The 15,100-nt window shown below is 40.3% G+C and overlaps 2 protein-coding genes across 3 annotated transcripts; one reads left to right on the top strand and one right to left on the bottom strand.

Moving 5' to 3' along the window:
* The first annotated feature begins 1,435 nt into the window (after nucleotides 1-1,435).
* Nucleotides 1,436-5,774, top strand: LOC103149459 (mitochondrial folate transporter/carrier). The gene is made up of 7 exons (XM_007568679.2): nucleotides 1,436-1,923; nucleotides 1,999-2,149; nucleotides 2,247-2,332; nucleotides 3,406-3,560; nucleotides 4,339-4,452; nucleotides 4,541-4,686; nucleotides 4,760-5,774. The coding sequence occupies exons 1-7, from the start codon at nucleotides 1,722-1,724 to the stop codon at nucleotides 4,881-4,883; spliced, it is 978 nt and encodes a 325-aa protein (XP_007568741.1). The 5' UTR covers nucleotides 1,436-1,721; the 3' UTR covers nucleotides 4,884-5,774.
* A 1,184-nt stretch (nucleotides 5,775-6,958) lies between these two features.
* Nucleotides 6,959-13,714, bottom strand: LOC103149390 (collagen triple helix repeat-containing protein 1). 2 transcript variants are annotated; one of them, XM_016681723.1, is made up of 5 exons: nucleotides 13,407-13,714; nucleotides 11,444-11,524; nucleotides 9,621-9,839; nucleotides 8,515-8,731; nucleotides 6,959-7,431 (listed from the first exon to the last, which is right to left on the bottom strand). In XM_016681723.1, the coding sequence occupies exons 1-5, from the start codon at nucleotides 13,515-13,517 to the stop codon at nucleotides 7,289-7,291; spliced, it is 771 nt and encodes a 256-aa protein (XP_016537209.1). In that variant the 5' UTR covers nucleotides 13,518-13,714; the 3' UTR covers nucleotides 6,959-7,288. The 2 variants fall into 2 exon arrangements, with proteins under 2 accessions (XP_016537209.1, XP_007568619.1); XM_007568557.2 differs by lacking the exon at nucleotides 11,444-11,524 and having other exon boundaries at nucleotides 13,407-13,703.
* Between the last annotated feature and the right edge of the window lie 1,386 nt (nucleotides 13,715-15,100).

Below are 15,100 nucleotides of genomic sequence, written 5' to 3'. Positions count from 1 at the left end.
AAAAAAAGAACAAGAGAGCTATTAAACAAAAAAATATCAATAATTAAAATGCCCAGGACTGTAATAAAAATGCAGGGGCACTGAATTTGGGGGGGAGTTATGACAGTTCCAAGGGCCTTTGACCGACAGGGGGCCCCCCCACAAAAAATATATATTTATATATTTACAGAAATAAAGAATAAAATCAGAACCCTGTCAATTACTGTTTCTACGATTAAAAAAAAATTTTTTAGCAATAAAAATTAAATGTTACCCCTCCCAGACCAAAAAGCGCACGTCCATATTTGTACTAAACACCCCCCTGGATCTGCATGAAATGGTTCGTTCCTGCTTAGCACACTTGACTTGACATTTTCAGCAGCAGTCAGCAGAAGACAAGAACAACTGTGGCAGCTACTATGCTGGAGGAGCTGTGCAGCTTGATTGGTTGTCACGCTGGGAGAAGACTTTTTTGTTTGTTCTGTTTTTGTTTTAAGTGTTTGTTGGTAAAAGTTAAAGTGACGGAGGTGTAATTTGGAGTTAATTTTACATGAAATTAAACAAGGAAGAGAGATGGATGAATGTGAAGAATTAGATTCAGATAATTGTAGTATGAATACCTGTTGTTAATTAAACTAGATATGCCAGTTATAATTATCATACGTTTGCAAAGACAGCCCAAGATATCTGATCATTTCTCCTTTCATAGTCTCCTTAGGAATCTTGGTGCTTTTTTTTCTCTTCGCCTTCCTACAGGTTTTGTATCCATCAAAGTCTGGAAACTGAGGTGGCCATGGAAAGATTGATTTTTTTCTTGGGGATGGGGGTTGCCTCATGAAAGACCCAGTGACTATCCTTTTTCAGTTTAACTGCACCAGTTAATATTTTTAGTTCAGTCTCCTGGCAATTCAAGATGGTATGTTCTAACAAGATTCCCATTGCCTGGGGAAGGGAAACAGGCCCACATCATCATATCCTCCATACCAAATGGTGGTTTGTTTTTTTTGTTCTTAATATTCAAACTTTTTTTTTTTTTTTTTTTTTACATTAAACCCAGTATGAGTGCTTGTTGTTGATGGGTGCAATTTTAATTAAACTCTAAATTGACTCTAGCAGACTTTACATCTAAATAAAAATGCTCCATTAACACTGCTTGGAAGAAGATCTGCAAGTAAAAAAAAATCAACTGGTGAATGAAGGCCTCATAGAGCAAGACAAACTACCATGTAAACAAATACTATTACCAAAGATTTATTTGATTTAGTGTTGCGTTTCCTGATGCAACAAACATTGTTATTTGGCTCTAATTGCCTTCATTCCACACTAAATAGATAGATAGAGGGGTGAAAAGATGTGGCAGAGGTCAACGGGCCGGTACTCGAACCAGTGACGGCCGCGTTGAGGAGTGGGGCCCGGATTCGAATTATTTTGAAAGTACATTCCGGAAGTACAACTCTGAGGAATACAACTTGACATCTGATCGGTTCCTCACAACAAGGTCGAGCCGGAGGAGTGCGAGACTTGACACTTAGCGGTGGCGATGAGCTTCGCCTCATGTCAGAAACGTGGTTCGGCTGCCGACGTGCCGTGAATTTCTGGCGGTTTCCGCGTATCTGTGCCATATCTAAATGTTGTCGCGGAGTCAACCAGCCGTCTCACTTTTACAGAGTTAGTTTGGGGGTTGTTAGGAGCTCAGCTAGCTGCGGCGGAGAAGGCTAGCTGAGTTCGGTTACCTGCTAAGGATGAGCTCCGCACCGAACCACCGTAATGCCACAGAGACGACAGGGCTGCCCAGAAAACACATCTCCGCTGTCTCCGTCGCCGGACACGTCCAGCAGGTCTTCAGCCATGTGAAAGTAGAAAACCTGGTGGCGGGACTCAGCGGTGGAGTGGTGTCCACTCTGGTCCTTCACCCGCTGGACCTGGTGAAGATCAGGTTTGCAGGTACAGCGAGAGGATCGGCTTTTCTGGATGTATTTTTGAACACTCACTAAGATATGAACGTCTCTTCCAATGCAGTAAGTGACGGACTGGAGTTGAGGCCCAAGTACAGCGGTATTCTTCACTGTATGAAGAGTGTGTGGCATCAGGAGGGAGTGAGGGGTCTGTACCAAGGGGTGACCCCCAACATCTGGGGCGCAGGCTTGTCCTGGGGTTTCTACTTCTTCTTGTATGTATGAAAAAAAAAACCCTGCATCAGGACGATTTCACCTGCAACAGTGACATTCAGAAATCTGTTGATGTAAGTTTTCCCTCTTCCTTTCCAGCTACAATGCAATCAAAGGCTACACTAAGGAAGGCCGTCAGGCTGAACTGAGCCCTGCAGAGCACCTGGTTTCGGCGGCTGCAGCAGGTTAGAAACGGCCTCTCAGCTGGATAACTCCGCTCAGAGCTGGATGCAGCTGACAGGTTCATATGGAAGTGACTGCACACCTGTTTTGTTTATTACATTTACTAAGGGGGTCAAACGAGTTTGTTTATTTTTTCCCTGGATAAATTTAACCCAGGTAATAAAATTGAAGCTGCCACACAATATTTCTGTTTAAACAGAAGGATCCAGGGAGGATTACATCATTATGAGCTCTGAATCACTCCAGTAACATGTAGTGCCAAGAAACTGCATGCAAATTCACTTGTATCTGCAAGATGAAAAATCGCAACAAAATGGTTCATTTATTCCAGATATTTTATTACTTTATTTTATTTATTTTTTCTTTATACGTTTTTATTTTTTCTTTAATTTTTTTTTTTTTGCAAGTTGATTACTATAAGCAGAAGAAAAACTAGCCTTGAGAGTAAGGTACTGATCCACCGAATATGTGATAAAGTGACATTAGCAATAGCATCTAATTTTGAGATTAATATTTTTTTAAACGAGCGGCACTAAAGCTGCATCTTAAAGTGTGGATGTTTTTTTTACATTCTTACAATCAGTTCATACAACCATTAATACTACAACCTATGAAATAAGTTGCTTTTTTTCTTTTTGCACAAATTCCTTTTTAAAATTACATTTTTCTTCTGTTTAAAAAAGGTTTCGTGTTAAAATCTGAGATATTGGCTGTAAATTTATGGTGAATATTTGATTTTTATTTATTTATTTATTTTTACTTGGCATGAAGTGCTGAGAAAGCTGAATCTGAAGAAAAATGTTTATATGACAAATGAGTAGAAACCTATTAAAATACTAAATGCAAACACATTTTGCACCACCTACTCATCCAATGTGCCGTGCTTTTTTCTTCGTGAAGGCTGTTGAAAACTCTTTTTTTGACAAAACTAACCTACTTAGTTGCAGCCAGACCTGGCAGAACATTAAAACAGTGTGATTTTAGAGCGGTGTGTGTGTGTGTGTGTGTGTGTGTGTGTGAACTTGAAAGGCTCTGGCACACCTTTAGAGTCTTGCTTCCTGCTGCTTCTTCTCAGGCATCCTCACTCTCACCATAACCAACCCGATCTGGGTCACCAAGACCCGACTGGTTCTGCAGTACAGCGCCGACCCCACCGGTAAGCAGTACAGGGGGATGGTGGACGCCCTGGTGAAGATCTACCGCCATGAGGGCCTGCCAGGACTTTACAAAGTGAGACATTTTTTGTGGTCTTCCATGCACGACATTAAGTGTGTCTGATGATTATAGATGCTAGATTTTGTGCCATGAAAGAAACAAATAAAAGCCCAACAGGAAAGTCATAATTGCAAGTTTTATAGTCATAATTATGAGGTTTAAAGGCATAATTATGAGTCTTAGCGTCATCATTTGAGGGCGTGTCATTATTTTTGGAATAAAAGCCATAATTTCAAGTTTCAGTTATAATTATGAGACCCAGTCGAAATTATGAGTCATAATTTCACCTTTCAAAGCCATAGTTTTGATTTTAGTCATAATTATGAGTGCTGAATTTGACTTAAAAGTTCTGAGTTTTAATGTCATAATTTTGAGGATACAAGTCATAATTTTGACTTTAAAAGTAATAATTATGAGATGCAGTCCATAATCTCAACTTTCCAAATCTTAATTTTTGCTTTAAAGTCATAATTGAGATGCAAAATAATAAATTCGATTTCGTCCAGTGTCTCATAATCATGACTTTAAATTAGAAAGTCAAAGTTATGACTTTGTTTTTACCTAAAAAAAAAAAAAAAAATGATGCCTTTATATCTCATAATAATTCTGCCTCTAAAACTCGGAATTATAACTTCCTGTTGAGATTTTGTTCTTTTCTTTCATGACCTGCATGAGCTTCCAATACTTCCCTTCCGTCACTTCAGCAGGAAATGGTCATCCTCCACTAGGGGGCGTCATTACTCTTCATCATGCATACTTCCAGCTGAAGTGAAGTCCTGGTTGTGTTCTGCAGGGCTACGTTCCGGGTCTGTTCGGTACGTCTCACGGGGCTCTGCAGTTCATGGCCTACGAAGAGCTCAAGAGAGACTACAACAAATACAAGAAGGTGCCTTCAGATGCAAAGTTGGTGAGTTTCAAACTTGGGGTTACACTGAAGAAAGTCATCACTTCCTCCTTCCTGCTCACCCTCCTCTCTGTCGTTCTCTTATGAGCAGAACGCTCTGGAGTACATCACAATGGCAGCACTGTCCAAAATATTCGCCGTCGCCACGACGTACCCATATCAGGTGGTGAGAGCTCGGCTCCAAGACCAGCACAGCAGATACGGAGGAGTCGTAGATGTCATCGGACGGACGTGGAGGTACGGATGCCGATCTGCCAGGATCGGTCACTTGGACCCGGCTTCCTTTTCACGTTTGTTATTCTCTCCGCAGAAACGAAGGAGCTTCGGGCTTCTACAAGGGCATCGTCCCAAATTTGATCCGCGTCACGCCGGCCTGCTGCATCACTTTTGTGGTTTATGAGAACGTGTCCCGCTTCCTTCTGGGGACGAAATGAGAGAGATGGAGAGGATCCAGCATGGACAGCCACACAGGGCTTCAAGCTCCGGCTGAAACGTTGGAGATGAAGAGGGGACCGCGTTTCCCCAGAGGCCTTCATTAAGTACGTGGAGATGCGTTGAAGTGGGAAAAAAGTCAAAGCAGTAAAACTACTAACTCATTTCCACTGAAGTAAAAGAATTCTGACTTTAATCTCAGAACTTTGGCTTTTTCTCTTAGAATTTTGGGATTTTTTTTTTCTCATGGAATTTTGATTTATTTTTATTTTTTTCCCCTCAGAATTTTGACTTTTTTTCCTCAGAATTCTGACTTTTGAACTTAGAAGATTGAAGTCAGAATTCTAAAGAAAAGTTAAGATTTTTCAGAGAAAAGTCAAAATCCTGAGATTTAATCCTGAAATCTGAGGGGAAAAAAAGTCAACAAAAAATGTTCAGTGGCCTTAATCCTCTTCTGTAAAAACATGACAGGAATATGTGTCCCATTTAAGTCCACAGTTATTTCATGGGGATGAGTTGTTTCAGCTTGTCCCTTTGGAAATTATATAAATGTGATTTGGTAACTACTTTTTCAAACAAGAGGGGCGTATTGTAACGATGTGGTGAATTCAGCATTCTACCACAGAGGAAGTTTTATTTATGTTTTATGGCAACAGAAAGATGAAAAACAGTTGATATTTAATGCTTGATCATCAGCATCAAGATCTCAGGTCTCTAGTTTTATCTTTATTATTAATTAGCCACATGTGAACTGCAGCATTGATGATGCTTCTTCCATAAAGTCATTTTTTGCTCAATATACAAACTAAGTGTATTGTTTTATTACATTTTGTTATGAAATGTGAAGTGCTTTATTAACTCGTGAACACAATAAATGTTTTATTTTTGACCTATTTTATTGCAGGGTGTGGTGTTTGGCTCCAACGCGTTATTCAACACTTTTCCAGGCTGCCAGTTTCCCGACTTTCCAACCTCTATGAAGACAGTTAAATGTTTAATGCACTGAACCAGGCATTACATTTGAAACCTGTAAAAATAAGTGATTTTTGTGCAGCGTTAGACCACAATTCAAGAATGGCACAAGCTTGGTTTTTCAGCCTGAGGTTCTAGGTTTATAATATACGACGTGTGTAAATGTCACAGTAAAATTTACACTGCCTTTCAAGATTAGATTTGAAGATTTAATGAAGAAGAAAAAAAAAAAACCTGAAATCCAGAGATCACTGACCAGCAGGGAAACACAAGGAAGAGAATAACAGGAGGAACCAACAAGGAGTGACTGAGAATGAGATGGGTATTTACTGCAGGAAGTTGATTACTGAACAAGAAACAGATGGCTGAATAGAAATGGGTTGCAGGTGTGAGGGAAGAGAGAGAAAATGACACAGGATACACAAACTGGTAAGAAAAACTGAATCTAACACTAGCAAATAACTAAACATGAGGAACAATTAAACTAAAATAACTAAGAAAGGGAAGAAGAAAAGGAGTAGAAACAAAGACTAGAAACTAAGAAACAATGAAATAACAAACAAACCCAAAAATGACTCAAACAACCCAAGATCGTGAGACCGATTTGGTAAAGTTTTAAAGGAGTGACCCGTATCCTGTTTTCGCTGAGAATACACACAATAAAGTCCAACAATAATAGGAAACAATCAACATTTAGGACGTTGTTTGTAGTTTTTATGTCTTAGAATCAGGTGCCCTCTCCTACAGGAACTTCTTTATTTTAATAACATATTTTGTTTATGCTTCTGTAGGTAAAATGGTTTTAAAAGAAAATTGGACGCTAAAGAACTGATGGACAAACAGATGGGTGTGTTAAATAATGGATGAACTGACAGATGAATGATGTTGATTAATGCATGAATCGAAAGATGCGACGTTGGATGAAATAATGGAGAAATGGAAGAATGGAAGGATGAATTAACAAACGAATGGACACAAGTCAGACAACGGGACATTTTCTGTAAAATATAAATATCTTCCCAAGCTCATAGTTTTATGGTCCACATTTCTCCAAACTTGGAAATCCCACGTCTTTTCCACTTCCTACAAGTGATCAAGTCGAGTCTTTAGAAAAACGTGACTTTATTGACAGAAACGATTCACACACACACACACATCATACAGTACATTTGAAGCACATTGAATGGTTATTGTAATCAATTGCCAGGCCACCAGCAGACAAAAAAATAAACCACAGTACAGAGTTTACTTCCAGGAGGCAGAGCAACAGAATTTTCTGTACGTGTAATTAAAAAAAAAAAAAGAAAAACATTCAAGGTACCATCAGTGGCTCTGTCACGCCTCAACCGGCCGTACCTGATTATTTCTGGTGTGTCAGGCGACTTGCTCCAACACTACAAAGACCGGGTCCTCCCTTTCATATCACTCTGTCTTCTCATTTAGGCAGTTCCTCTATGATAATCCTGGACACAGAATTCCACCCCGTGGAAGCGTCTCCCCGGGGATAATCGGCACAGGTCCCCACCCACACCGCCACGTCCACCAACCCTGCCTTGACGCCCTCGCACAGCCCCTCAACTGCAAAAGGGAAACAAGAGCAGAGGTCAGAGGCCAGGAATTTTTTTAATTTTTTTTTTTAGCAAAAACGCACAACTTCAATCGTTTCGCATCTTAAATCCTGAATTAGTTTTCTGACACGCGGTGGCCCTTGTGAAGTTAAGAAGCAGCCTGCTCGGCAGCAGCTGAGCACACGGAGGATTACCTGGGGCGTACTTCTTGGCGAGCCTCAGCCAGATCAAAAGCTAAACGATGCCTCTGTTATTTTCTGTTGCCCTGCAACACCGGCGTTGGTTTTAGACCGAGCAAAAACACTGGTGCAAAGATACGGTTGGTCTGTTTGCCAAATCAACGGGAAGAGGAATTGTCATGGCTGATAAAATATGTCGTCTCTGAACAACAAGTAAAGACGATGCCGGCACGTCGAAGCTTCTGAATGCGCTCCGCGACGTGCCGGTTTGATCCGTCGGATTTGTTTCAGAAACGTTTTGCATTGCTCTTGCTCAAATGATCCGGATTAAACATTAAACCAAACCTCAGTTTGTTTACTCTTGAGACGACGGTAAGTCATCTTCCAATACCACGGTTTTAACTGTGAGAGCAAAAATAATGATTAAATAAAACTTCTTTTTTTTTTTTTTAAATAAGGCAAACCTACTCAAGTACAAAATGAGGTGGTACACTTTATTTGAAGATAATACTGACATGGGATTATCATAAGCATGAAGGAGCCTTCATGAATGTTTAGTCCTGTTGTCATGAAGTGTCACTCAGTAAATGATGACACTTTTAATGCAAGTTTTAATAGACTTTTGCATTTTAAATGTATTTATTTAAAATATAATGTAAAATTGACACGTTTAGTGGACTTTTAATGCAACTTTTAGTTCAATTTTGCATTAAAAGTGGAATTATTTACCCAAAGACACTTCATGAAGACTCATGCTACCAGTGTTTCATCATGTTTACGATAGTGTCGCGTCAGTCTTATGCACACCCCCTCAAATAAAGTGTTACCAGTGAGGCACAGTCCACGATTCAATGTTTCTGTCCTTTATTTTATTTGTTTGGGTTTTTTAGAGTTCACTACAGGTTCTCCCTTACCTGAGGATGTTCTGTGGATGTTGATAGTGGAGTTGAGCTCTGGACTTCCCTGGTCCAAGTAGATGATTGACTCCACCGGCAGGGGTCCCGTGCACTCGGCTCCGTTGAAGGTGAAGTACCACCGCTGGCAGCAGGCGTTCTTGCACTTGAGTCGCAGGGAACCGCTGAAGAGGACTCTGAGAGCGCTGTCCGAGCGCAGCTTGGTGAACGTGCAGTCCTTAGACACGGCAACACACAGATTCTGAGTGAATTTGTTTTACAGAACTTATGCAGAAAAAAGCATATAATTATATCATGTTTTCTCATTCCAACCATCCGCAAACCTTAATGTGTTGTACTGGGACATTATGTGACGGACCAACACAAGGTGGAGCAAAATTGTGTAAAAGTGAAAGTAATAGGAAAGAAAAAATGGTTTTCAGAATTGTATTTGTTGTTTTTACAAATAAAGACATAAAAAGTTTGGTGTGCATTTGTACTCAGTCCATTGCAACACGGTGTCCATGGTAACCCTGAGAAATCTGACTTATCTTAAGACTAACAAAAGTCAGATTTAGTAATTAATTGTTAACTGGAGTGCACAGACTCAAAAACAGGCCATTTGGTAAATGAAAAACACACTCGGAGCCAATATTGAGCCAAAACTGTTAAAAAAATATTGACATTTTGCATTTAATATATATTAAAAAATTATTTCAGAATTATTCAGAATACGCTAGAAGGACTGGGATCAAAGCATGTCAACGTGCTGGAATTTCCCAAAGTCCACGCATAAACCTACATTTCCTGCGTACAGATTCAGAAATTGACATCAACACACAAACTCAATCCAACCTGACTGAGCTGGAGTTAGTTTTTTTTTTGTTTTTTTTACAAGAAAGAATGGGATTTTCCAGATTGCATGAAACCAGTGAAGACAAATCCCCCCTCCCCCCAAAGAAAAAGCCTGGAGCTGCAGTTGCGCCGCAATGTGGCTCTGCTTTGTGTTCATGTGTCTCATAAAACACCAGTAAACTACTTTAAAGCTTGCGGTTACTTGAGGTGAAACTGTGAGTCCTTTCCGTGTGAATTCGTAACACAGATACTGCTCAGGCGGTAATACTCACCGCCACTTTACCCAGGTCGATCCCATAATTCAGTGCGTTCCAGGCGCACTGCTTGTAGTGGGGCCTCCAGGGTTCCTCAAAGATCTCACTCACGCATTCCCCTTTTTCACCTTTGAGCCCGTCACGGCCCGGGATACCTGGGGTGCCTGGAATGCCGTTGGCTCCGGGGTTACCATCTCTTCCAGAGGTTCCTGCTGGGCCTTGCATGCAGCTGCCATACTGGAGAAAAAAAAGAAAAACAGGAAGGGTCATGAATGCCAAGAAGGACAGCCGAATTTCGGGTAAATGAAGTTCCTGATTCAGTCTCCCGTTTACTGCTGCCTTCGTGTGTTTAGGAAACATGCACAAAAATGAGGCAAGATTATACCTCATTTACAAGTCACGTAAACAAAATCCGATGCCAGTCGGGGTGCAAGTGAAAAAAAAAACACAGATGTATTTCCAAACCAAGCAGAGGACTCTAGCACCGACAGACATCAAGCCACCAAGCTAATGAATGATATATTGTGCGTAAATCAGGAACTGCGGGCTTGGAGGTTGTCTAAATTAGTAGGTGTGTGAACGCACATTGCGGCGTGTGATTCATTGTCCTGCTCAGTTTTTGTCTGCTATCTTTAGGCAGATGCTGCAACTCACCCAAGCTGACTCAGACTCACTCAAAGTCAGCAGAGAGCTTGCCAAAAAAGCTACCGCACACAAACACCGACACAATGGAGGAGCCAAACGAGCGAGACGGGACACGTTCCTCGAATAGAAATTTTATACCAAGTGATTGCAGCACAAAGGTTTTGAAAATTGGTGTTTTTTTGGGGGGGTGGTGGGTGGGGATGATAGGGGAGGCAGCAGATGGGTTTTAATTTAGGTTATTTGTGGGTGCTCTCTCTCTCTCAGGCAGGATAAACTGACACGTAGGAAGTCCAACCTTGACCTTAGGCAATCATAGTTGACTGAAGCAGCTGGGTTTGCTGCCCTTTTTACTCAGCATGCAGCTGTGGAACAGCAGTGGAGCCAAAAGACATTAAGTTGGGGGGATGGGAGAGGGGTAAATCAAAAAGTAGGGGTGGAGAACAAAGAGCTTTTACTTCGGTTTCAACATCTTGTCCTGACTTGGGTCCCAGAGGTAAATTCTCAACAACAACAAAGAAATGCGTTTCAGATTTCCTAATCTAAAACAAAAACGTCTAAAAATAGGATGAAATGCAGAATTCCTATAAGTCTGTTCCTGCCATTAAGCTGCTAAAGGGTTTAGCTCCCAAGAGATACGAGACTTTACGTCATCTCCAGAGGAAAGACTGGGAAGCGATGAAATTAGAAGGTTCTTGTTGGCACTGCATGTGCTGAAATAACACTGGAGTCCTTTCAGGAAAAATGGGACGAGATACTTCCAGGCGTCCTGGGGTTATTGGTGACGGCGTCTGGGAGTGATTCGAGAAGACCGGCGTATTCACAGGGTGGAAATGTCTGCAGAGTTTATTAGAGGTTGTATTTCTGGAGGGCTTTCAAAAGCAGACAAATGAATGGAAACTCTGTCCGCCCTGCAATACAGCTGACTTTTATATTAGCTGCCTGTATGCTCCTTCTACAGTGGCAGCCCGCCTGCCTATTTACACTATGGCCATATTGTACATAAGATGGACTCTGGTCCTGTACCTGAGCGCATGCCATGTGCATTAGTTTGGAAACTGTACAGGTACTGACTGCTTTTCATGCATTAGTCCACACCAAAGCACAGGCAAAAGCTTTTCAGGAACATGCAGGGTTTGATTTGAGAGATTTCTGATTCAATGGATCTCAGGCGTAAAGAAGTTGGATTTAAAGATTACCATGCTGCTCTGACAAGGAGATCTTCCCTCGTCCGAGGAGTGTCTAGTGCAGTTGGGTTTTTCTGCATCGTTTCCTGTGCACTAGATACAGACGGTCACAAAATACGGACTTTGTTACACTACGAAAAAAGAATTGTGAGCGAATCTTAAATGTTAGTCGTAGAAACATAAACATTTGTAAAGGGGATGTTCAGTATTGGTTAAACTGTAACATTTTTGATTTCGGTGCCTAAACATTTCAATTGGTTATTTATCGTGTGTGGTGTCCGATAAATAAGGGTGGAACTGATGTCTCTGGATTATGAATTAATATATCAAATTATTAAAATAAGTAAGTGGCGTTAGAGAAGGGGTCAAAATTTGAGTTTGTATTCAATTTTTTACCAACAGCACTAAAGCTAATGCTAATGCTAATGGTAAAACAAAGGTCAGGCCAAACTACTTCATTTTGGAAGTGTTTTGCTTGCAAGCTTTTTCTTAACTAATAGGCTCAGTGCATTGGTTAGGGTTAGCAAGCGTCTTAATGGCAGTCATTCCTAATGATTGGAGCATCCTAGCTGTGGTAGTCCACAAAGGGGTTTACATTTATTTAATGCCTCGTTTCCATTGATTTTTCCAATGTAAAAGTGAACTGTACTGAACCCTATCTTGGCCCCTTTCAGTTGCAGATCCCTAAGGCAATGGTAGAGTTCAGTTAAGACGGACTGTATATTTATATTCACTTAGACATATTGGCCCATTTTGAAAAGCTATCACTCATTCTGGACCCACCCCTAAAAATATTACGAGAATCACATATTGAGTCCAAAATTAGAGTCAGAACATTTTGAAATCACACACAATAAATTCTCTGGGAGCTATAAAACGCAACATACCAGCTTGATTTTGGTACACAGGACTTTAAGGCATGAACTTATAAACTGTTAAGACATTTTCTCAAAGTTAGCCTTATGTTTCATGTCTCATTTGAGAACATACCTAGTTAAAAATTATGAAATTTGGCTATGTCTTTTATTTTGGTGGGGTCACCACATCATTTTTGTCTTGCCTTTTTTACAGGCTCCTTTTCAACAAGCCCCTAGAAGAAGTTCTGGATCCGCCCCTGCACAAAAAAAAAAAAAAAACCTGAAAATCCGTCAAAAAAGTATGCGTATACCTAACAGCTTGTTGGAGGCATAAATTACAGTAACTGCTTGAAGGTTCAGTATGTACACTTCTGGGAGCAGTGGGACCGGGGAAGGGGGTAGGGGGTTCACTGGTTCTAGGAAACCTAGCTAAAATAAACGCAAGTTTTATTTATGAAACCCCAAATTCAAGGGGTAAATGTGTCATTTCTGCATCAACATTCCCATAGGCAGTAAAGACACAAACATCCTTTGGATTGGGGATGACGATCATTAAAATTAACCAACTGGAGAACTGTTAACCATGAACAAAAACAGCTCATATCTATAAAAAGTTATTTTCAACCGGAAAAATGGGAACACAAGTAACAAAGCCAGAGGGTTTGAGTCAGACCCCAATTTCCTGTTTTTTCTTTTCTTTTTGAAGAGCCTAGTGAGTCTATTGGAGAGCTGCCAGTAACGGAGAACCAGCTGACTGTAGAACCACACAAACAGCGATGATCTTCAGATGCAGGAGGATCATTTTTAAAGTGCCTCGCGTTAAGACAAGTGAATTAACCAATAAAATAATGAATTCTCCCGTGTTAATCAACTCCACGACATAAAAAGACACCTAAAACAGCGTTAAACAGCACAGTACTAAAAAGGCTAGAGTGAGACTAATGAATATGCAAAAACAAATCAATGAAAGTTACATGAGACGCATTAATAATACATGGGGCGCTGACACGAAGGTCACCGACTGCGACAATCACATTTTAATGAGTCATCCAATCAAGAGAGTCAACTTTGAAAAGTTGAGTCTTTAAGGTGATTTTTTTTTTTTTACAGGGTCTTACCTTGTCAACGTCGGGTTCCTTTCGGTATCCTCTATTTTTCACCTTTTCCACCCCGTAAAGAGGCAAAGCCAGGCAGAGGAGAACGAGCAGGCGGCTCGCCAGAGGAGACATCCTGCCGGTGGTGACAGCCTAGTCAGTGTGCCGCTGTGTGAGGCGACAGTCCGTCTAAGCAGGAGGCCGGAGGAGGGCAGGCCGACAGGGGAAGGAGCCATTCACCGCGCAGAGACGGAGCTAAAGAAAACATTCCCGGGTGATGTGGAGGGGGCACAGTGAGGCCACTCTGTCAAGATCTTGAGTCAGTGGTTAAAAAAAAAAAAAAAAAAATCCGAGCTCAGATAGATCAAGAGTGCCTCGCTACAAAATAACAGTAAAGTGTAAGCAAAAAAGATAAAAACATGGTTTTCGATTCTTATTCTTATTTTTTAGAAATAACAGTCTGATGAGTTCAAATCTTTAGTAGGTCTTTATATCTGCTTTCCATATCTTAAGTTTTTCTATTCTTTGCACACACACACACACACACACACACACACACAAAAATAATAGTCAGGTGACTTCTAAGATAAATTTGTTGCATTTAAGGGCATCAGAGTAAAAACAGCTGAGCACCACATTTCATATGATATTCTTTTTCTTCCGATTCCTAATTGAACTCTGGCGTATAAAAAAATAATCTCAATAAAATACTGACTCACACAACATAGAAAAGAATTGTACGTGTTTTTATTCAAAACATCACAGTAGTCCGAGTTTACAAACTACAAAAGGTACAAAAATTAACTGAGGAAACAGCAAAAAAAAGAAAGAAAGAAAGAAAGAAAAAGAATATTTGACAGTCTACTCAAGGTACATTATTAAACTACACATATAAGGTGACAGAAATACAAAACAAAACATTCATTGACAGTTTCCCTTTTAATTTGTGACTCTAGAAATTTCTCATCTCCCAGAGTTAAAAAAAAAAATCAACTCAAAGAATCATGCAGCATTGAAGACGTAATATATTGTCATATGATTCACTTAAGGTGTGCAAAAATAACTTTAGATCATTTATTTGTGACTTAAATGTTATGAATACTCCTCACAGCTAGAGCCCCCTGCTGGCCAGGAGGTCCCAAGAGAACTTGAATTCACACAGGACAGGTCAAACGCCCCAGTTGTACAGATATTAAGGAAAGCCTTCGCAATTTGAAGATTATAGTAACAGAGTCATATTGTGAAGAAAAGCCAGGCCTGCTCACACTTATATCGATAAATCACTGCTTGTATTTATTTACTATTCAGTAATTTGTGGTTTGTGCTTCTAATACCATATAGTGCAAAAAGGCCTGCTTGTTTATGTTTGGATTATTTGCCAAAAAGTGGTTTAATCCGGACCCCGCCTCTCGCCCGGAACGTTAGCTGGAGATAGGCACCAGCACCCCTCCCGACCCCACTGAGGGACAAGGGTGTTCAGAAAATGGATGGATGGTTTAATCCGGTCCAGTTGATATGTCTTTAAAGACACCAGTGTACAAAAAATGTTAAAAAAAAAAAAAAGTTCACGATAGAAAAAAAAAGTGGAAAGCTTTTCAAAAATAAATTTGCACATTCAACTATTTCAAGTTTAAGAGCATCTTTTAAGAGTGGTTACATACTTGGTCTTATAACAAACAACATATCCAAAAGTAACAATAAGACTTCCAAAAACAGCA

The sequence above is a fragment of the Poecilia formosa genome, unplaced genomic scaffold (genome assembly GCF_000485575.1).
Source record: "Poecilia formosa unplaced genomic scaffold, Poecilia_formosa-5.1.2 Scaffold0, whole genome shotgun sequence".
Taxonomy (NCBI): Eukaryota; Metazoa; Chordata; class Actinopteri; order Cyprinodontiformes; family Poeciliidae; genus Poecilia; species Poecilia formosa.
The sequence above is the reverse complement of the archived record's forward strand: the minus strand, read 5'-3'. Positions and strand labels throughout refer to the sequence as shown.

Excerpts from the sequence above, each read along its gene's own strand:
- LOC103149390 (XM_016681723.1), bottom strand. The coding sequence starts at position 13,517 with ATGTCTCCTCTGGCGAGCCGCCTGCTCGTTCTCCTCTGCCTGGCTTTG. Across the intron at positions 8,732-9,620 it reads TCGACCTGGGTAAAGTGGCG|GACTGCACGTTCACCAAGCT; the intron begins GTGAGTATTACC and ends GCCGTGTCTAAG. Across the intron at positions 7,432-8,514 it reads CATCCACAGAACATCCTCAG|TTGAGGGGCTGTGCGAGGGC; the intron begins GTAAGGGAGAAC and ends TCCCTTTTGCAG.
- LOC103149459 (XM_007568679.2), top strand. The coding sequence starts at position 1,722 with ATGAGCTCCGCACCGAACCACCGTAATGCCACAGAGACGACAGGGCTG. Across the intron at positions 1,924-1,998 it reads GGTGAAGATCAGGTTTGCAG|TAAGTGACGGACTGGAGTTG; the intron begins GTACAGCGAGAG and ends CTTCCAATGCAG. Across the intron at positions 2,150-2,246 it reads TGGGGTTTCTACTTCTTCTT|CTACAATGCAATCAAAGGCT; the intron begins GTATGTATGAAA and ends CTTCCTTTCCAG.